Raw genomic sequence first — 23,008 nt, forward strand, 5'->3', positions numbered from 1 at the left:
CTGGAACATAGAAATAATATACTATACAGTCTATTCCTCTACCAGACTTTATTGTAGCTATAACCAATCCCTCTGTTAAAGGCAAGACACTACAGGTGAATAGTGTAAAATTGTGAACTACTAGATATCACCATGGAACTTCCCCAGTCAACTACTTGACAATTAAGACAATTATTTTTTTTATTATATTTACATATGCATATCTGATATGCACTGATTTACAATTTCTCAATCTGAACATTAGGCAAAGAAATAGGATATTTGAATCAAAGGTTTCTAACAGGGATGCCATCCTGGAATTTCTCCTTTGAGTGTCTTCTCTGCTGTGTGTGTAGGTGTCTAAGAGCTAAGGGTCTACTCCTGTTCATCCTGAAAGCAAAGGATTGCAACTGAGAGAAAAGTAATCTGATTATCCAAAACTTTATTTTATAAAAGATGTCACCTGGCCAACATTGTTTATTTTTAGTTGATACAAAAACGTGGATGTACATTTAAAACAAGGCAAGTCAGTATTTACAGTACATGATTGTAGCACCTTGAGCAATACGAAAGTCCAGAACAAATATAAACAATTCATCTTATCAAAATATCACCTGAAAATAACATTGGACAGTTTATTCAAAATGATCTACATTTTAAATTCACTTAGGGGTTGATTTCCCCTTTTTTGGCGTCTTGCCCCCTTTTTTCTTTGGAGTGGAGAATTCCTTGTTGCAGATCTCACAGACCCAGCAACCTGCAAAACAGAACACAAAAATGCCATTGGGTGGATGTTTGCACTTAGTGTAAACACTGTAGTGCTTTTTTAGATGCTCCAGACTATAAGACATCCTGTGTTGGTCAACCACAAGGACCTGTTCATTTTCAGCCAGCCTGTAAATTGCCATTTGGATATTTAAGAACTGCCACATTCCATAGTTTTCCATGAGACAACCTGCAACTCAGAGACTCGTGTACTCGAGACTTTGGTCCACTCCATAGTGTGTGTGTATTTCACACTATGGAGTGGACCAAACTGCTCTGAGGTGATTGTTCTTACAAATAGTTATGTATCCCGTAAAAAGAGTCTCCTTACCATTAAAAAAGATAGCCAGGTTCAAGATTGCTCTGAGGTCATGTTTCAGAGTTAAATGTTTTAGCGTTCTTTCCATGTCCTTCATATACAAGGGACATATTTGCACATTTGGTCTGTCAGTATGGTATTTGTGCACCTGTGTTCTACGAGCCATAATGAAACATAACTGGATTGTACAAGCAATACAGGAAGATGGGGCACAGCACAGGTTTCAAACTCCTAGTGGATGTCAGAAGGCAACTGCAAGTTCCAGAGTATTGTTGTGACTGATTTAAGACCAGACATGGCGTTGTATTCGGGGTGTGAGCATATCCTCTTCTTTATGCAGCTAACTATTCCCTTTGAGAATGTGATGAAGGAAGACTTTGAGAGGAAGACGTCAAAAGATGCAGAACCTTTTTATACACAGTCAATGTGCATAACTGGTAGCATAGGTAAGGGAACGTGGCTGGCAAGCACACACAAGACCAGTGGAAATTTGTTTGTTTGGTTATGTTTCTCGTCAGATTATAAATGGCTCCGGCACCGAAGAGGAATGAATGAAGAATTTGTTGGTGCATGTATCAAGGGCTTCCATTTTGCTTGGTCATGTTGCTGATTGGATCGTAAACGGCCTCAGCAACAAAGAGGACTAACTGAAGAATTTGTAGGGATTTGTGGAGTGCCCTCATCAAGGGTCGGTCTGGTTAGCAACTATGATTTAGCAACTATGGTTTTGGGAAACGTGCCCCAGATCATAAACGGTTGCTTTGTTGGTCATTTTGTTTTTGTTGCTTTGGTTGTGTGGTTGGGCAATCAGGCAACTGGCAGCGCATGTGCTACTGTGAAAGAAGGCCATTACAGATCCTGGGTACAATTGCCATTGTGTCCTGCATCATGTTGTGTGATGTAAAATAGGCTTGGTTGTTGGTCGGTCACTGAGGGAAATCCCCTACCTACAGACAAGGAATTTAACACCTCTCCTGTAAATATCTGAAGCAAAACCCATTCTTGGTTGGAAACAATGTACATACCTTTTGTGTATAATGGTTTGTTTACCAAAGGAGGAATAAATAGAGGACAAAAACAAAACATATGAATAGCCAAAAAAGGATCAATATGATGAAATGAAAATGAAATAAAAGAAAAAGAGAGATCACAGAAGTACTAGGACCATTAAAAGGCAATAAAGCAAGAAGGAAAGACAGGAAGGTGACAGTCACAAAAGATAAAAGGGTGGGAAGGGGAAAAGAAAAAACAAACAGGAGTGTGAGAGCCGCATTATACCCTGAGGGATAGAGTCCATTCCCACACAGAATGTGTGGAAGCCGCGGTCACACTTGTCGCAGAACATCATCTCCTCCTCGTGGTGGGGCTGTTCACACACAGTGCAGGTCTTACACTCCATGCACTGCCAGGGGTACGTTTTTATCATGGCCACCAGCTCCACACTCATGTCCAAACACGATGGATGACCTGGTGCGTGCACACACACACAGACACACACACAAACACAATCATTCAGCCATACAAAACCACATCAATCTATGGATATATATTAAAACATGACTCAATTAATAGGCCCCCAAAACATAAGTATGTGGGCAGACAGCTATTACACAGGAATTTCATGAGGACCCCCCCTGTCAACCACTACTAGAATTAGATATGAACTAGATATGAATATGGTATTAGTGAGTGTACATGTTCTTGTGCACAATAAATCTTGGGACTTTTTTGCATTTACAATAAAAACAGACTATCAGCAGATTACCTTAAAGACATACAAAGTATAGCAATAACAAATCTAGTTTTTAAAAGGTGATTAAATCCTAAATATTGCTCATGACTACTAGTTTGTTTACGTTGTCTAAACATAGTGTGTTAGGTGTGTGCTTACCACTGTTCCGGCACTGCGAGCAGTTTATGAGGGCCTCGGCCTTGCCCCTCTTGTTGGACTCCTTACCCTTCTGGCATATGCCACAAAAATCATTGGGAGTGATCTTAGGCTGCAAGGGCAGAACAACGCTATAAAAAACATGGCAACAAAGCCAAGAGCACTTCATGACATGTACTCAAAAACTAATTGTTTTCTTTTCTTTCCTTCTTTTTCCAGATGTATTCAGGTCAACCTTGACATGTTCAAGATTCCAGGATAATTTGAAAAGGCTTTGACTATCTGTTATTTGTTAACTTCATTCTAAATAAAACACCATCTGGTCACAGCATTTCTGATGGCATGCAATACACACAGAATCTTGAACACAGCAGAGTGGTGACAGATCTGATAACGATAAACCAAGCTTTACAGAGACCTTTACAGACAGGAAGAAAGAACAATTGTAACACCATATTCCAAAATTTCATATCAAATAACAACTATATCAAACTATATTCATTGATATGACATTTGATGGACCCGTGAAAGAGGACAAAATAGCAGCAAGGTACTTGTGCCACCAGATGCATATTCTGAGTAGTTATACAGTATGTAAACACTGAGACTTCACAGCAGTTGTGCTACTACTGCCAGAGATATCTGGTGACTTTTGATGCTTTATAGAAATTATTGATATCACACACCTCTTTTTTCTATACAGGATAATCAATTAAATTTCTCTCATTATTTCATTTAGCTTTAGGGCAATTAAAAATGTTACACATCATCATCTGTCAATTCTGAAAATAAAGGTCTTTCTGGTTACATACACATAGGTAAAGATCTACATCCATGCTCTAAGGTGCGTGGATTATTGTCCCCATATTGACATACGGACACTACTTTATTTCAAACAAAATATGCATTCAGTACGTGCATAATTTGAAAGAAACCCTCCATTGGCCATCTACATTGGTTTCAAACCGTTTTATTTAAATGTGTAACGGTGATGAACTATCCCAATACGGACATAAACGTTCTAACCAAGTCTAAAGACTTACAACTTTCAAGGAATAAACATTTATATCAGAGAGCAAGAAAGAAAGAACAAAAGTAACAAAGAAAGAAAGAAAGAGAGGAAGAGGAGACACAAAAAACTGTTGAACATATTAACTGTTATCAGATGTCTAAATGACAGCAGCTTGTCGCTATGGTGCCAGGGTAGGTGCTTAAGGGCCAAACACAGCATCCTCGTTGATTCAGAGGGGAAAAGAAAGCAATCATTTTCAAAATCATTTTTCCAATCAAGTTGTTCAGCAGATATATTATAAAAACTGGGAAGGAGACCAGAGACAAATTACTGACACCATTCTTGACAACTGAGGATCAACAGACGCTGTACCTAAGAGGGATTTGTATTAGTAGATTTCTAACTTAAAAGCTTTGAAAAGCTTGTTTTATGATATTGTGACCAAAGAAATGTTATGCCAGTGCATGACATGAAAATTAGGTATAAAAACAGGGAAGAGGGCACTCAGGATCAGTTAGGCTAACCAACTCCAAAGATGTTTGGAGTGCACGATAAAAAAGTAAAAAGAGGGAAAAAAGGGAAAATTGAAGGAAGTTATGAAGGAAAGGCTGGACAGGCACATTAAAAGGAGAATATTTTTCAACTTAGTCAATTTTTGGATGATAATGAGTCAAACATTTATTTTGAGACCAAAACAACGTTAATTGGTGCCATTTTGAGTAAGGCAGTAATATGCTAGATCAAAGTAAATCACCCCTGTAAGCCACTATGCTACTATGGAGAGTGTCCCAGCCAACAAACCAAAGTATTCTCATCTTTGTAAGTGTAATGAAAGGTTATTAAAAAAAGGACTGTTTGTATAGTCAGTACATGACCTTAGTCTTCTTCCGGTCGCAACCATCTTGTGTGGAGAAAGTCTCCAAGTTTATTACGAAATACAGCACAAACTACCTTCAGTAGTTGTAAAAGGAGGAGAGTTCGGTAGTTGACTTGTACAGACTTTCTCCTTGCAAGAAGGCAGAGACTGGCACAACAACTGGTAATGCACATGTCTTTTTAATACACTTTCTTTACACATAAGTAAAAAAAAACCCTTCATATTGTCTGCAGGGACCCTCTCCATTGTAGCATAGAAGTGTAATATTTTGAGCCTAGCCAGTGGAGTGATTTATTTTTACATAACGACATTTCCACCAAGACTATGCAACATGCCATTTCATTGTAAATGCACATTCCAGTCTTACTCAAATGACACCGACTAACGTTTTGGTCCCAAACTAAAATTTAGACCCCCTTTAGACAAAAATAGACCCTTGGTTGAAAAATAGTGTACTTCAGCTTTAAAGGAGAATTCCGGTGTGATATTGACCTAAAGTGTGTTGAAACATGATACCGAGTGTGAACGTATGTCTCATAGCCCATCTCGGCTTGTCCCCTGCACTCCAAAATCTGGGCTAGTTAGCGATGCTACCAACAGCTTTTTCAATGGTGGTGCTTGACATCGGGCTAGCCATGCAAATAAATCACTGTTTTACACCATTTACGAGGCTCAATGTATCTCCACACTTCATTGGTAGACTTCCGAGGGCCCTGACATTTAAAACGAGACATTGAGAACTTTGAAAAAGCACTGGTAGTTTACTTACAAGACGATTTATACAGACAGTATCTTCATGAAGTTTAGCGTTTGCAGCCATCTTGAATTTAGTCACGATAAGTAAGAATGAACAAGTATGATAAGGGATCAGATTCCAAAAATAATTCTGTGGAAATGCATGGATTCCAGTTGCTGCTACTGGAAGAAACTGGAATCCATGCATTTCCACTGAATTATTTTCTACGTTCACACTCGGTTTCATGTTTCTACGTTCACACTCGGTATCATGTTTCAACACACTTTAGGTCAATATCACACCGGAATTCTCCTTTAAAACATGGCCTGTTGTAGTATTTCCCAACTCTCAATTCCTTCAAGAATGTGCTTTTTTTGAAAGCAAATCAAAAATAAATTCTTTAGAGTGAATAAGGAGGGTTCAGAGGATGTAGAGGCATTCTAGGAAAACTGAAATGTTTGAAAAGAAAAGTGCAAAGTGCAAACCAACTTACGACCCAGTTTACCTTTGGCACCCTGCTGCTATTAACATTATGAAAACCATAAAAATAAATCAACGTAACATGAAATTGAAAGCCTATTTAAGCTTTTAAATAGGTCAAAAAGTATTTGTTTACTTTTTCTTGTTGATGTTGAACTACTGAACTTTTATTCGTTAGTAAACATTAGAGCTAATGTTATTGCTTTTAGGTGCTTTCGGTTATCAAGATTGCCATAAGGTAGATCTTTTGATGACCCCTTAACTTCAAAATAAAATTAAAAAAAATTACATATATCGGAAGCGATCAGGCCAGCCCAAAAAACAAAAAAATGTCATATCAAGCAAGGCATCCTACACAGTTGATAGTATGAAATCACTGTCTTCATACACTCAAGTTCTATTCAATATTTAAAAAATACAATGTCAAACAATACTCATACTGCATCAAAAACATAATATGTGTATGTTCATATTTCAAAACATACGGCAGTGATGTTGAAAGCATGACTTTCAAAAACTTTTATCATCTACTTAGTGCTTTTATAAAATTCTGTAGCTTATAAATCCTATTTTTGAAGGGTAAAATAAGGTAAAAAGTGAATGGTTCTAGCAGCCACACACATCTGCTTCTTTGCCATTAGGTTCAATAGGCAAGTGAGCAGCATAGAGGTATTTAAGGACATTCAAATTAAAGTTATGTAACAAAAATAATAATAATAATAATAATAATAATAATAAACAAGACAAACATTAAAAAAAAAAAAACATTTACAGTTGAGGGCTACGTAACTGTAAAAATAAAAAAGTGCCTCAAAGAAACTTCCTCAACTCCCACGCCCCCCAAAAAGCCTCTGTAGCCAGAAGGGTTGAGAGGAAATGATTATTGCTCCACACCTCTATGCTGGGTGTAAGGATCTGCTCCATCGGACTGGAGAATGCGGAGGGAAGGCTGACTGTCAAAAGGGGGCGCAAGTTCCACTGGTGATCAAAAGAGTCACAGCAAGAGCTACAGTCCTCTGGAGGAGTGTGAGTGTGTGTATATGTGCGTGTGTGTGAGAGAAACGCAACATCAGAAGTTCTAACTCGGACTGAAAAAAAAAAGTGATTTCTCCTCTGAAGAGGGGTGTGTTGGAGGGTTAGAAGAGGATGGGGAAGGGTGCTGGAGGAGAAAAGTGCTGTCGAGGGGAAAAAAATTGTATAAAAAAAAAGAAGATCAGGGGCTTTTTTCTTCTACCTTGTACCCGGACAGGGATTTGTGTTGATGGGGGCGCGGGGTGCTGTCTTTGCCCTGGGTAGATGTGCGATCCTTGGCTTTGCCTTTGGACGGGACTCCACCATCCTGGCTGTCTCCATCAGATGTGTTCCCCGATGAACTGTCCTGTAAATGACAAGTTCAACTTTTTGGTTAAAAAAGGAAAAGAGACATTTTCTTACATATCTTTTGACCTTAAAATCAATGTGGAATGCCTCTGTAGGAATGCTGACTTTGGGTTTAAAGAGAGGTAAGGTTTGTTAAACATCCAGTGTTTCCCATACATTGACTAATCTGTGGCGGGGCGCCACGAAATCAAAACTGGCCGCGACACATTAATATTCTATGTTTAATTGAATTTAATTTAATAAGATCAAATCCTTGCATTGAGCTGCGCTTTTTACGCATGCAGCCTTTCCTTGCCCCGCTCTCTCTCGTAGCCCGCTGCCCCTCCTCTGTATGTGCTTTTAACAAAATATGCACGATTGTTGAAGGATTGTGGTTTCCACATAGAAGCATTGCATAGAAGACGTCTGGCTAAATTGCTATAAATAAACTTAGCATCGTGACCATGCTGCGCATGTTTGTTCAAAACTGCTGCATTGAAGTAAACTCAGCTAAGGTCTTATCACAACATAGTAGGCAACATTGAGGAGACTAAACTAAGTTAAGTTATGCAATCAAGCATCAAAGCTAACGTTAGAATACTGTTTGGATGTCGAATTTAGCATGCTTAGCCTACTTACAGCTGCTTGTCAATTTCGTTGAAGGGCTCATTTTATTGACTCTGTTCTATTCAAAAGTGCTTGTCCCAAGGAGAAGCTATGTAGAAAACATTATGAATTGCATCCACACATCAGCAGCCTTTTAACTGTGTTACAATGGCAAGGGTTCCCTCACGAATGTCTTAAAGTGACAGGCACTCAATTAGACCAATACACTACCAAGACAATCTTAATACCCCCTCCCCTTGTCCAAGTCAGCTACAAATTGAATCCAATTCTGTGGGAAACACTGACATCTGATCTAGTTTAGAATAAACAAACTATTATAAATGGATAAACGGAGGATTTACACACACACACACAAAGATTAGTTTCTTACTGATGAGCCTTTGTTTTTCTTGCCGTCTTCTCCTTTCTCTCCATCTGCGTCATCAGAGTCTCCATCGCTGTCAAGCGCTGGAAGCTCTGGATCCAGAGGAGGCTCATACAACGCGGTGTTCAAGGGCAGATAGCGTAACTCGTTGGGAGAGTACCTGTATAGGTGAGAGCATGATATTTGCATTGTATTTGTGCAATTTCTTCCATTTATTACACTTCCTGAGCAACGTACAAAGTGAGAAATGACAGTTAAGATTTAGGGCCCTATGTCGGCGATTTAAAATGCATGGTTACTCGCAAATAGCTTTAATAATATTAGGAGTTTGTCCAGTCCACATTGGGGGTGGTTTTGTTATCAAACGTCGGGCGCCTGGGGCAAAAAGGTTGGTCTTATGTTTCTTAATCAGTCGTGGGTGTGTTTTGGGTGTAACATCCTTTAAACCAATGAAAATGACATCTGTCATTCCCTTTAACAGCAAGCAGTGCAACTTCAAACAGTGCATCGGTATTTTAATAGTCAGCGGTGCATTTGAAGGAATCTGCTTGCACGTAAGACCATATGGAACAGGTATTCCACTAAACCATGCTTTACAAAAACCTAGCAGAGTATAGCCTACATGCATCTGCACTCGTCTATTATTTGAACTCATAGGCAAAGTGAAACTAACTTCACCGTGGTGTCATACTAGTCAACGACAAAACAGCTACACACAGTTCATTACTTTCACTATTAACTGACTATGGCTTACAATCGAAAACATAGCCTGAAAAAAGCATGACTGAATAAAAAACTTAAGGACATTTATCCTGCAGAGGAGTTGCTGCTTACATCTCATGACAGTGCGTCTTCAGCTGTGCTTCATATGCGCCTTTCACTGTAGACCAGTTTTTTTTGGGTCAGTGGCGTAATGCTTTTTAGATGTAAGATAGCGATTTTTGGATAATGCACTAGACCACACCTTAGGTTGTTAATTGCCACACCCCTGGGCAAATTGTTCAATAAAAGAGAAGAGCATGGCGAAAAAATTGAGTAAGATAGCAATACGCTTTGCGTCGTGATAAGAATACGCTATGTGCTGGGTTTTAGATTACCAAGATAGGGCCCTTAGTTGTTTTTCACAACATGAGAAATGCATTCACAAATTTGATTTGTGATAAACAAAAATGCTGATTCATAACAACTTACCAAAATTAATGAATGAATGAATGAATCAATCAATCAATCAATCAATCAATCAATCAATCAATCAATAAACTAATTATTGCAATTCTGGCTGTGTAATTACTAGGCATTGTTTCAAGTTTATTCGAAATACTTTATGACTGTTTTTTTTCTTACATTTATTCACCATGAACTTGTCGTTCCTCTCATGATGAGTGATCAAAACATTTTCAGAAGTTCTTCGTTAAAGCTGCAGTTGGCAAGTCTGACAGATTGAGGGGACTTAGCCAAAATGTTAAATGTTTACAACTCTCATGCCCCTCCCCCACTACCACCGAGCACCCTCTCATCAAGTTTGTGCTCGTCAGTGCGCACCAGACTGCACCAGACTGTGATTGACAGTCAGATTTTACATAGCCCTGCTCTGATTGGACCAAAAGGAGCTGTGGATTTCTGTGTGAACCGGGAGCTGTGGATTTTTGCAAAACAAATAAAAGGCTCTAGGTGGAGGTAGAAGTGCAGGGTTTTTTTCTAAAACCGGCTGATTCATGTTGTTCTGTCGGAGCATAGTGTTGGTTTCAGTGAATATGATCAAAAAAATCTTCCCAACTGCAGCTTTAATTTAACTTAGCCAAATCAACAGTGAGATGGTTGACATACCTTTTAAAGTAGTCCTGAAACTGCCCAGGTATTAGAGCAACAGGGTAGGGTCCTGTTTTAGTCTGCTCTGGGGGTAAAACTTTATATTTTCCCTGAGGAACCTGGATTATCTGTAAGACAGGGTTTTTTTTAAAAGAAGAATACTTTGTGCAAACAACCCACTTTAAAAAAAAAAAAAAAAAAAAAAAAAACAAGCACAAAAATAAAACGCACCATGGCTCAATACATAAAACCATTTTAGATATAGGGTTATAATGTGCGAATGATGACTTCAACTTACATGTGTCTGAAGGTCAAAGTACGCTCGTCTCTCCTCCATGCGCTCTCTGTTGAAGTTGCTGTTGAACTCGGCAGCTTTCTTGGCAGCTTTCTTGATGTACTCTGGCACTTTGCTTGCCTCCACTTTCTGTGGTGTTTGTTGCTGCTGGCAAAAGGTTCAATTTTGTACAAGGGAGATTAAGAAAAATGTCTGAAAATCAGGTGCCTGTCTGCAGGCCTATATTTTGATTGTGGCATACAGAAAAGTTTTATTCAACAGAATGGACAGCAACATGTATACATTTCAGATCAAGAATGAGATACAGAACTTTTAAGATAAGTTTCGTTGTTATCTTTTGAAAATTGTTGAGATTTGATAACTTAGCATAGCTTTGATTGGCTAAAGCAGCACTCTGCTGAGCTAAAGTCAAGAGGGACAAGCAGAAGAGGCTGAAAAATACAAAAGAGAGTGATGCTTTACTCACTGCACTTTGAGTACTGACTGAGTACTCTTTTGCTATCCTCTGTCGCTCCCGTTCCTGGAGAATGACTGAATACTCTGCGTGTTTGGCTGGATATTCCTTAATCATTAGGTCTATCACTTCATCACTTCGCAGAGCTGTGAGACCTATGAATAACAAACATGCAGTTAGTATGTATGTGTGTGTATATATACTGAAATTAATACGAACATATGTAAAGCGTAAAGCTGCAATAACCAGGCATTCAACATATAAAGAATTTAACAAGCCAATTTATCAGGCAGCACTTGTGATAGAGAAGTATCTTTATTGCATTAATATTACTTTATTGTGTTTTTAAAACCAATCTCTTGATGTGGATTAATTTGACAACACCAGGTTTGTGTTGTAACCTTTAGGCAATCAATTTGATATAGAAATGTTATGTTAATTCCATGTCATAAGAACACCTTTATCCTATTTCACTCCAACAAAACTGTTATTGGTGAGAGTCGAGACCACCAATAAATGCATTTTCTTGGTTTGAACACTGGAGGGAAAACCAGGCATGCATGCCATATGGCAGAACAGTAGTGAAAGCTCTACACTAGAGTAATGCTAAATCACTACAGTTGCCCCATGAGTGGGATCTACTTATGGGTTCATCCTTAGACCATGTTGTGTAATCCTGCACACAGGCAGACGGACAGACAGACAAACCACACCAAAAACATAAACAAACTTACCTAAAGTACACTGTGTTTCTGTGATGACATTTTGCTCCCTCAAGTACAGCTTCTCCTTGTGAGAAAGGTCCCTCCTCTCCAAGTCTTTGAGAAGCAAAACCAACAGTTTCTTCTTCTGTTTTTGCATTACACCCATTAGGTAAAAATGGCTTATTTGTAGTTATTTGTGTTCTAAAAGGAATGCACAGGCTTACCTGGATATTTACGTTTAAATGATGTCACACCAAGGTACTCGCTAACTTGCTCTTGCAGCATATAGTACTCTCCTGTGTCATCTGGTGGCCATTTGTATTCTGTTAGGTTTTCCGCAGGAAAATAAGTGGGTCTGTTGGGGTGGATGACATGTTATTGGAGATCTTATTGCAAAGAAAGTTTACCAGCAATAAGTCAACTTAACATTGTATAGTGATAAATTTGTCATAAATACCCAAGCTCCTGACTAGACGTGTCACAACTCCTAGAGCTATCCCCGGAGCCCATTCGGCGTCTTTTAGGGGCTTGGCTGCCATCATTGGAGTTCTCTTCCGTGAAGTTGTCATCCTAAAAGGCAAGCAGGCTTCAGTAAATAATGATTTCAATCTAGTAGGGAGCTGCTAAAGAATGGCAAAACATTGTGATTAAACACAATTGCAATCAATAACTCTTCTAAGTTAATGTTATGCATTGTTTAGCCAAAAAAGATGCACATTCAAATATTTTGTTGGACCACCTTTAGCTTTGATTACAGCTCCCATTTGCCACGCCACTGTGCTAACAACCTTATTAAATATGACAACACTAGTTGCATTATTTTTTCATCAATAGCTTGTATGGATAACAGCAAGAAATTAAACACCGCATAAAGGGTTATCCAGCACATTCCAAAGGCTGGAATAGCCTATTAGGGAAGAAAACCTCCATTGATGGAATTACCTAGTCATTTCGTAAATTCAGGTAGTCGTCTGACTGCATTTGACAACCACATTACATTGCTGAGCCTAGAACTGACCAAGTGAGTCAACCTCTGATCATAAAACTGCCTTCAGAGGCTTGCACAGAGGGCACTATACATGAGGGGTGCAAGTGTGCAAAAAACAAAAAAATTGCACACTTGTCTGTAGAGCCCTGGATATATAAATATATAAAGATGTGAGTCCTTCTTGGCTGTTTTGAACTTTTACCTTGACTGTCGCACCAGAAGAACCTAAGGACTAAAAGGGAGGCGCAGCTCAATGCTGTACCATCACAGCATACCATACCATAATTTTGGAACAGGCTAAATCTGGAGTCATAACATGACGTTTGTCTACTGATCAAGTCCCTAGCCAATTAAATCCTGCTTTCCAATAAGTCTCACTAACAAGTGTTTTTCTTATAATCACACAGCTGTTAAAGTTCAAGTCACAGGAGTTATATAGTATGCCCTTATAGCGTTAGGTAACGTTAAATACATTAAGATTACAGTAACATTACAATGTGTAACGTCAAACCTTTTACGTTACAAGCTAGCTTGGCTCATAAGCTCATTTTGTTATGATGTTGATAAGGTAACGTTATAGCAGCTAGATATGTCCCGTCAGCTTCAACTTTTCTTACTACATCAAAGTGATATCGTGCCTCTCTAATACGATAATGTTAATCACTCCTTTGATGATTCAAACAGCATATTTGCCATAAACGAGACTGTTTGCTATCTCAGCACAGCAGCCTAGCCCAATGTTATGGTCGAAAGCTAACGACGTCGTGATCAACGGCTAAACTGGGATGAATGAAACAAAGGCGGGATGTTCCGTCAACAAACACCGGGAAAAAGTAATTGTATTCTAATGTAATCTCAGTACCGTTCATGTTTAGACTGTTAAAAACGATTTCACAATTGCGCGTGAATTGCTACCTTTAAAGATTGCGTTCCAGGTGTCGCAGGACCACTGTCGCACTGTCTCGGTGAGAGTACAGTTGCCATTTTGGTCGTTTCAATGGCGGGCAATGGCATAAACAAGACAGTTCAAAATAAAAGTGTGGTAGAAAATAACCGGAAGTAAGTTTTCTTGGGGAGCAACTCGGCAACTCAGTGAAAATTAAAAGCTGATGTAGTAGTCCTGAATATTCCCTGAAACTTTTCTGAGATAATTAATTGATCAATCTAAATAAATTATTGAAATTTTGGTGCAGCTTCAATCAGTTTAAAATACCTTTTTAGAGATGTTGACGTCACTACGACGATTTTGCAAAATAAGAGTCCTCTGTATTTTCCGGTGTTTTCCAGCTCGTTTGACTTCCACGCCGCTTGGTGGCAGATATTTAGGGAGCACCCAGACTAACAAAGTGCATGTCCCGTGTCAGCCATATTGCAGTGAGACAGCGGTATTTCTTTCAATTCGAATGCTTTCCTTGTTACGTTAGTTAGCAGTGTTTAAGAGTGGTTATAATGCTTTCAACACATTCGTACGATGCTAATGGGAAAATGAAAGATTATCACTATTCTGGTCCAGTAGAGCACAGATTCTCTCCCTATGCTTTCAACGGAGGGTAAGTAAAAATGGCAATGTTAGTTTCGTTTTAACCAACGTTAGCTGAAATAACCTAGCTAACTTTAGCAAATGTTACCAAGGAAGAAAGAGTGCAAGCTGATGTTGAAATAATACACAAACATGTTTGCCAGACCATTTTAAGTTTGTATTTAGTTTAGGTTTCATACACATAATTAGGTGTCACATAAACAATAGATAATGTAAATAGTGTAACACCAAAGATCCGCCTCAACCCTCTGGTAATACCAGTAACGTTAATGAACGATGACTAGGATTTGATGTTAGCCATATCCACTCTGTTGTAGATAACTTGCTAGCGTAAGTTTAATTCAGACTAGCAAATTGATTGGTTAAAATCTGCTTATAAATGGCCGTTGGATTATATTATTCGAGTAAGTTTGACGTCTCAAAAAAGCTCAAAACATTTGGATTGCTGTTGCCTCCTATTGTTAGCTAATGTTACGGTTGCTTTGACAGTTTGGTGTAGCTGCTAGCTAAGTTGGTCAACGTTAGTAAATGTCTTAACCTGATTTTCACTTTGCACATTAAAGCATTCTCTAGAGCTGTATCGTCAATATAGTAGTTTGGTTAACAGTTCGTTGTATTGTAGTTGTATTGCTGCAATACCATTAGTTTAAGGTTACACTTGTTTTCCTCCACAGGACTGTGTTGGCTGTTGCTGGTGAGGACTTTGCCATTGTAGCCTCTGACACTCGTCTCAGTGAGGGCTACTCTATCCACAGTCGGGACTCTCCAAAATGCTACACGCTGTGAGTACACATACTGAACTGCACTGCATACGGCACCCTTGTGTGACAGAGATGCGTCATTAAGTGAAATCTTGTTAAGACTAAAGCTGCACAGGTTTTGGAGGCTGATAAATCGTCTGATAATGTGTATATTGGGTCTGAAGGATATACGCGACGACTGCCATCACGCTTATTTGTATGATTTTGAATTCATTTTCAGGACTGACACAACAGTAATTGGCTGCAGTGGATTTCATGGTGATTGCCTTACTCTGACCAAAATCATTGATGCTAGGCTCAAGGTGAGATGGATATTCGATACGCTTTGCCTTCCCTCAATTTGTTTGTTTCTCTTTACCTTGGCAATACAACCCTTTCTTTCAGTTTATTGTTGTCTATATCAAATGACAGTATCACATGTCTAGTTGGAGATGAAAATTAAATGTTACTTACTTGCCTTCAGATGTACAAGCACTCAAATAACAAGAGCATGACAAGTGGAGCCATTGCTGCCATGCTGTCAACAATTCTGTATGGGCGGAGATTTTTCCCGTATTATGTGTACAACATCATCGGTGGTCTAGATGAGGAGGGTAAGTACAACTTGTTACTATGGAGATACATTTGTGTAGGTTTATAGTGTAGCATGTGTAACTGTCATCAGTGGCTAAATGTCAAGACATGACCTGTCAGTGATGCCTTGAGTGTTTGTCTTTCTCATCAACTATTTATTATATTCAGCTTCAGTTATAGAGTGGACAAGATGTAAAATTCCTTGCGCTTTTGGTTAAGTACTACTACTTCCCATAGCAGTAAACAAAAACTAAGAAACAAAATCTAAGAATACCTTGTCAACTTTTGTGATGTTAGAAGACAGGTTTAACAAATTCTCTGTCTAACCCTGATCTCTAGGTTAATTTACCTTGAGATGAAAAAGTGAGATTTTGGTTCCAATACAGTTAATCTAAGTTAATTCAGTCAACACAAACTTTGTTCATTCTTAGTTCAGCCTGTGCCCAACTACTATAAAATGGCATCATCAATAGAGTTCAGAAATGACGAGTCACCGCCGTAACCAGTTAGAAAACGCAGCTCCACTCCATTTTAGAAGTTCTAATTCTAATGCAGACTTATCTGAAACTGTTGGTTTCCCATGTCATCAGAAAGTATGGTATTCAGTTTATTTTTGTTGTAAGAAAATTATTGCTTTGTACTGTTTTATATTTAAACTTAGACTAAAAAATACCAAAAACATTGAACTGCGGCAACAATAAATATTACGGCACAAACCAGCACACACTGTTTTGGTTAAGCTGTGATACCCTGTTATTATTAAATTGGTGCGGCAGTCAATGGATTTGAATGCAGTACGCCTAGATTCATTTCAAACAACTTTTAGTATGCTGTTAGATTACAGATGGAAAAAGTGGTGACATTTGGCAACTGAATAAATTTCTATTTTATTTGAACATGGTAATGTTTGATTAGTGGTTGAGTGATGGCACTTAAAATCCTTATCTTAATATCCTTTCTGGGTATTGGCTATACAAATTAACTTGCTTCATGTCAGCTGAAAAAATGGCAACCTATGTTCATGTGTAATATCACCATCAGATTTTTTATTTTTTCATGTAAAATGTTTTTCATGTGCTCTAAACTTTTTTTTTTTTAACTGCACTAATCCTGTTGTGAATGTGATTTTACTGATCATGTTCTGTTAAGACTGTTCTTTTTCATTTGTGTTATTTTGTCATTCTACAGGCAAAGGCGCTGTCTACAGTTTCGACCCAGTGGGATCATATCAGCGAGACACTTACAAAGCGGGAGGCTCAGCCAGTGCCATGCTGCAACCCTTGCTAGACAACCAGGTACATAACCAACAGTGCAGAATATAGACCCCACTAGTTTCCAGATGTCTCCTAACCTAAATTTAGTAATTATTTGCCGTAATTATAGAGCCCCCCCTCCCATTTTATAATCATGCGTTCTGATCCTCAGATTGGCTTCAAGAACATGGAGAATGTGCAGCATGTTCCACTGACCCAGGAGAAGGCAGTGCAGTTGGTAAAGGACGTCTTTATCTCTGCGGCAGAGAGAGACGTGTACACCGGTGATGCCCTCAAGATCTGCATCGTCACCAAGGACGGCATCAGAGAGGAGATTGTTCCTCTCAGGAAAGACTGATCCAACCAGCTTTTCGTTTCCCCCACCAAACTCTGCTTATTGTTATATTCTCCTGACTGCTATTTCCATTGAATGGTTTATTTGGTCACACTGTTGTTTTTACATTCTTTCTGAAAAATAAAATATCAGAATGTTACCTGACAATACTGACTGATAATACTTATTAATGTTTAGAAAAGCATTTCCCTATTAAAGAATGTATGTGTATTTGTTATCCTGTTTGGCACTGCCTTACATTAACTCAGTCACATAGAAAGAATGCTGCTCAGGAATCAGGAGCTTAAATACAGCAGCTTAAAACTTTGATGTTCCCATTATCCATGAAGCAATAACCCTTTCAGTGTCCCCACAAATCCTTAAATTGTTTATTTACTAAACAACTACATTTAGTTATTGATATGTAAGGCCTGAAAATGCTTTACATGTCTGGGATTGCAAGAGGGCAGTTATTAAATTTGATGTAGACCTGAATAGCTGTTTGTTTAGACTATAGAACGGGTATGTGGCCCTTTAGATCCTCTCTAGTGGCTCCCTGGCTTTCTCTAAAAATGGAAGTTCTAAATATGTCTAACAATTTCATATAGTCGTTAAGCTTCAAGCTGTCCCAACACATTAACAGTTTGTGAAAACAACAATACAGCATATACAGAGTATGGCGAGTATGCCATGTGCCTGAGGCAAATAAAGATAGAGAGGTTTAAATTGATGACTTTAAAATGGTTCCGACATATGTGCGGCCCCTGACATATTTATTTTCATTTCTGGTCAAGAAAATGGCCCTTTTAAGAGGAAAGGTTGCCGACCCGTAGTTTTGAGAACATGCCGGGACCCAGTAAGCCCATGACATTCTCTATTCCTGTATTGACAAGAAATAGAACACAAATGCATCGAGCTTATAGGGTAAACCAGTCCAATCTCCTACCCGTATTCACATCAACCTCAGATTTCCCCATGGATCATATTTCCCCAACACTTAAACTAACAAAACTAGCACTCCTAAATATCAGATCTCTTTCAAACAAATCATTCTTAATTCATGATCTAATTTGCACACACAACCTTGATTTTTTACTTTTAACTGAGACATGGTTAGATCAAGCAAACAGTGCTGCTACTCTCATCGAATCAGCTCCCCCAAACTTCAGTTTCTTGAGTGCTACCAGGGCAAATAAAAGAGGTGGGGGGATAGCCACAATTTTCAAGACGCCTTTTCAGTGCAATCAGTCGTCATTCGGTGACTTTACTTCATTTGAATATCTGTGTGCATGCATTAAGTCTTCTCCTCAGATTTTATTACTGACAATTTACAGGCCTCCAAAACATTCAGCTAAAGTTTTTCTTGAAGAGCTAGGTGAACTGCTATCAGTTGTTTGCATAGAGTATGACTGTCTTATTATATCAGGGGATCTAAACTTGCATGTGGATAATCCTGAAAACAATTATGCCAAGGAATTCATTGCACTAATCGATACTTTCTCCCTAACACAGCATGTACAGGGGCCAACACTCTCTCGGCCATACCCTCGACCTTGTTATCACAAAGGGTCTCGATGTCTCTACAGCTGTTAAAGACCTGGCCTTATCTGATCATTTTTGCGTGTTCTTTGATGTGTCTATGTCCCCACACACTCAAAACACAGCTATGATGGTAAAAAGGAGAATCATAAATGATCAGACAAGTGCTCTCTTTGAGCAAGCACTTTCACTAAAGCCAAGTCAACTGTCAGACTCTGAAGACTTATTTGATCACTTTAATGCAAAATGGCAAACATTATGGATGACATTGCTCCATTACAATTCAAGAAAGTTAAGGACAAACAGAAAGCACCATGGAGGCAAAATCCAGCAGTTAAACTTCTAAAAAGAGAGTGTAGGAAGACTGAAAGAAAAATGGCGTAAATACAAACTTCAGATCCACAATGAAATCCATAAAGAGATGCTCCGCACATATAACTCTGAAATATGCAAAGCAAGACAGTCTTTCTTTTCTAACATTATCAATAGAAGTTCAAATAACACTCTTATTCTATTTTCAACTGTTGATAAGTTAACAAATCCCCCTCACAATTAGCCTGAACTTCTCTCAACTAATAAATGCAATGAGTTTTCATCTTTTTTAAAGGTAAAATTGACAAAATCAGACTCAACATATCTGCTCAATTACAAATTCAACAACCTGAACTTCCAGCAACAAACAGAGGGAAACTAAACTTGATGTCAGAGTTCAGCTTGATAGACTACTTAAACACTTGAAAAAACGGTACAGAATCTCAGCCCTTCCACATGTGTCTTAGACACTCTGCCTACCAATTTCTTCAAAACTGTTTTTCACCTCATAGCGGCGGATGTCCTTCAAATTGTAAATGTATCATTGCTGTCTGGCACTTTTCCTAAGTCACTGAAAACAGCTGTTGTAAAGCCACTTCTCAAGAAGAATAACCTGATGCCTCCATGCTAAACAATTACAGGCCCATATCCAATCTACCTTTTATTGGCAAAATTATTGAAAAAGTAGTCTTTAATCAATTAACCACCTTCCTAACATCAAATGGGTATTTTGATTACTTTCAGTCTGGTTTTCGGGCAAATCACAGCACTGAAACAGCTCTCATTAAAGTTTCCAATGACATCCGCCTCAACACAGATGCAGGTAAAACATCAGTCTTAGTGCTACTGGACCTTAGTGCAGCATTTGACACTGTTGATCACAATATTTTACTACACAGACTAGAACACTGGGTTGGATTTACAGGCATAGTTATCAGCTGGCTAAAATCATATCTACAAGAAAGGAGCTTCTTTGTTGCCATCGGAAACTGTACCTCAACACCAACGTCCCTGACCTGTGGTGTTCCCCAGGGGTCGATCTTGGGGCCACTATTATTCAACCTCTATATGCTCCCACTTGGACAAATCATTCAAAATAATTTGATTTCATATCATAGCTATGCAGATGACACTAAATTTACTTAGCTCTATCACCAAACAACTATGGTCCTCTTGAATCTATGTGTCAGTGTATAGAACAAATCAACACCTGGATGTCTCAAAATTTTCTTCAGCTGAACAAAGAAAAACTGAAGTAATTATATTTGGTAAAAAATGAGGAAAGACTTAGGGTTGCCACTCTCCTTGACAGAAAAGGGTTGAAGGCAAAGGATACTGTTAAAAATCTTGGTGTATTAATTGACAGTGATCTAAATTTCAACAGCCACATGAAAGTTTATAACTAAATCAGCTTTTACCACCTCAAAAAATATTGTCAAACTCAGAGGGCTGATGTCAAAACATGACTTAGAAAAAACTCATTCATGCATTTATCTCCAGCAGGGTTGATTACTGCAATGGACTGTTCACAGGCCTTCCTAAAAAAAGACTATTAAACAGCTTCAGGTGATACAAAAATGCAGCAGCTAGGACTCTAACAAAAAACTAAAAAAGAACTGACCACATTACTCCAATTCTTAAGTCCTTGCACTGGCTTCCAGTAAGTCACAGAATTGACTTTAAAGCACTATTGCTTGTTTATAAATCAGTAAATGGAGCAGGACCTAAATACTTGTCAGACATGCTTCAGCAGTACACACCTTCTCGTCCTCTCAGGTCCCAGGTGAAAACCTGCTAGTAAAACCTACAGTTAGAACTAAACATGGTGAAGCAGCTTTTAGCTGCTATGCGGCTCAGCTGTGGAACCAACTTTCGGATGACATTAAAAAGGTCCCAACTGTAGCCAAGACTTAAGACCAAACTGTTCTCAGACGCTTTCTGCTAACTGTGCCGAGTTACAAATTCTGAATCTGCCTCGATAATTATTCTACTTTGTCTTTTATTACTTTTTTTTTTTACTACTTTTGCCTTTGTTTTTGCTTTTTTGCTTTAATTATTCTTTAATTATTCTTTATTTTAAACGATTTTACCTTGTGTTTTATGTTTTCTTTTTATTATGATCTTTACCTTTTAACTATTCTTTGACTATATTGCCCTTCTACGCTTTTATTTGTTATTATCGTTTGGTTTTGTTTATGTAAAGCACATTGAATGACCTCTGTGTATGAAATGTGCTATATAAATAAACTTGACTTGACTTGACTTGACTTGACCCCTGATATAGAAGGACATTTTGTGTGTTTTTCAATACCATGAAATTCAAAATGTGCAGATACCCTGCTCTTACATGACGATAACTGCTACACGTATCAATGTAATCCTGTCCACAGTGTAGACTTAGGTCTTATTCATAATATTGGTTCTTACATTCCCTCAACAATGGGGATGTTTAGGGCTGTCTGGCTTTGTAATGAGTTGTCAGAAATAATATGCTAGCTTTACAGATGGGATTGATATTCCAAAATCATTTCTCATACAGATTATCATTTGTTATTTTTTTGAGACGAGAAAGAATATTCTTAACATAGGTGGGACTAGCTTTAGTAAGCCTGTCACCAGTGGATCTCGACCAGCACTGTGTTGTGAGGTGTGCTGTGGATTTTTGAGGAAGACAACGCATGAATAAATGCATGAATGACAGCATGAAAAGCTCATCAACGTCATGTTGGTATGTGCCATCCATCAGTGTGATTTGACGTTTTGGTCTGGTTTAACCTTTTAGTACACTACGCTGTGTTTGGAAAATAGGCTCCTGCTGGATTTTCATGTGAAAATTGAATTTTTTTTTTGTGCATATTTTGCCAATATAGAGTTTAAGGAACAACATGGTTTTTGTCTTTACATTTTCACGATCCATCTTTAGTGTTTTTATCTGTATGTTTTAAAATAAGCAATTATATCTAGTCCGAAAAGTGATTTTCACATTTTCTTCTAATTCTACTTTTTGCATACAAAACCTCCAGATAATGTAGAATGGTTGTTGGTTCTAAAACAATATGCATAGTTTTCAAACTTTGTGTCTAAAAAGTGTAAAAACACCTCCTCCCTTGTTGCCTATGCCAAAAACGATTTCTTGATCTTTACTTTTCTTGATGCTTTCCTTGACCTGCCACGCCATTCTATTGTCTATACCTTAAGAGAAATTTGTCTCAGAAATAATCTGATAGTACAGGGAACACAGTACACCACTAGGTGTCATAGGCAAGTTAACCCAGAGACTTTCTAATGAGGAGACACAGCACTCAAAAAATACTCCATAGAAATGCATGGGGCTAGTTTGTCACGCCAATATGGCCGTTGTCTACACATATCCCACCCCTTCCTCTGCAAAACGTCGACATGTGAATACATTGAGCCAATCATATGGTGTGTTGTGAAGACATCGTGCCAATCATGTGTTGTGATCTCACCGCTGGAGCAAGATTGGTGTCGTGAAGCCTTGCACACGCGCAGTTCGACCCAAAGACTGTGCCCGATGAGTGCCCATAAAACGTTGGTATATGGCCGCCGAGTGGAGGGACTTGCCTAAAAGGACTTTGGTTAACCTGACTCTCGCCAGATGAATTTCGTTCCGCCTAGCTCCACTCATCCATCTGGGATCGATCCATTGGAGTGGTGTTTCAGAAGGCTGGGCCTTATCAAAAATTCTTGATTGGATAAGCCACTTGTCCGTCATCTATTGACATGCTACTGCAACCACTCACATCGAAGCAAACCTGTGACGCTGAGAACAGTCTCACAGTCGCTTCTACGCTACCTACGTCACATTTATGAAACTCCCGCCCTGTGTCCTGATTGGCTCTACCATAAAATCTGGTGCCGAAATCACTCTCAACGGAAGCGATCCCAGATAGATATGAGTGGAGCTAGGCGGAACGAAATTCATCTGGCGAGAGTCAGGTTATAGTTAAGTAGCAGTAGGCAAAATTAACAAACAAAAGAATATAAGTTACAAACAAACAAACAGACATACCACGGAT

General features: G+C 38.6%; 2 protein-coding genes across 3 annotated transcripts; one reads left to right on the forward strand and one right to left on the reverse strand.

Moving 5' to 3' along the window:
• Nucleotides 1-404: 404 nt before the first annotated feature.
• phf10 (PHD finger protein 10) lies at nucleotides 405-13,657 on the reverse strand. Of its 2 annotated transcripts, none has more exons than XM_048269961.1 (12): nucleotides 13,572-13,657; nucleotides 12,126-12,238; nucleotides 11,893-12,023; nucleotides 11,699-11,782; nucleotides 10,977-11,119; nucleotides 10,514-10,654; nucleotides 10,234-10,343; nucleotides 8,413-8,566; nucleotides 7,291-7,434; nucleotides 2,955-3,063; nucleotides 2,342-2,530; nucleotides 405-736 (listed from the first exon to the last, which is right to left on the reverse strand). In XM_048269961.1, exons 1-12 carry the CDS (start codon nucleotides 13,638-13,640, stop codon nucleotides 642-644), a joined length of 1,482 nt encoding a protein of 493 aa, XP_048125918.1. In that variant the 5' UTR covers nucleotides 13,641-13,657; the 3' UTR covers nucleotides 405-641. The 2 variants fall into 2 exon arrangements, with proteins under 2 accessions (XP_048125918.1, XP_048125917.1); XM_048269960.1 differs by having other exon boundaries at nucleotides 10,514-10,657.
• Nucleotides 13,658-13,972: 315 nt separating this feature from the next.
• Nucleotides 13,973-17,285, forward strand: psmb1 (proteasome 20S subunit beta 1). Its single transcript, XM_048269720.1, has 6 exons — nucleotides 13,973-14,206; nucleotides 14,871-14,978; nucleotides 15,178-15,259; nucleotides 15,421-15,550; nucleotides 16,719-16,825; nucleotides 16,956-17,285. Exons 1-6 carry the CDS (start codon nucleotides 14,106-14,108, stop codon nucleotides 17,139-17,141), a joined length of 714 nt encoding a protein of 237 aa, XP_048125677.1. The 5' UTR covers nucleotides 13,973-14,105; the 3' UTR covers nucleotides 17,142-17,285.
• Nucleotides 17,286-23,008: the final 5,723 nt, after the last annotated feature.

This window comes from Alosa alosa, chromosome 18, assembly GCF_017589495.1.
Source record: "Alosa alosa isolate M-15738 ecotype Scorff River chromosome 18, AALO_Geno_1.1, whole genome shotgun sequence".
NCBI classification, from domain to species: domain Eukaryota; kingdom Metazoa; phylum Chordata; class Actinopteri; order Clupeiformes; family Clupeidae; genus Alosa; species Alosa alosa.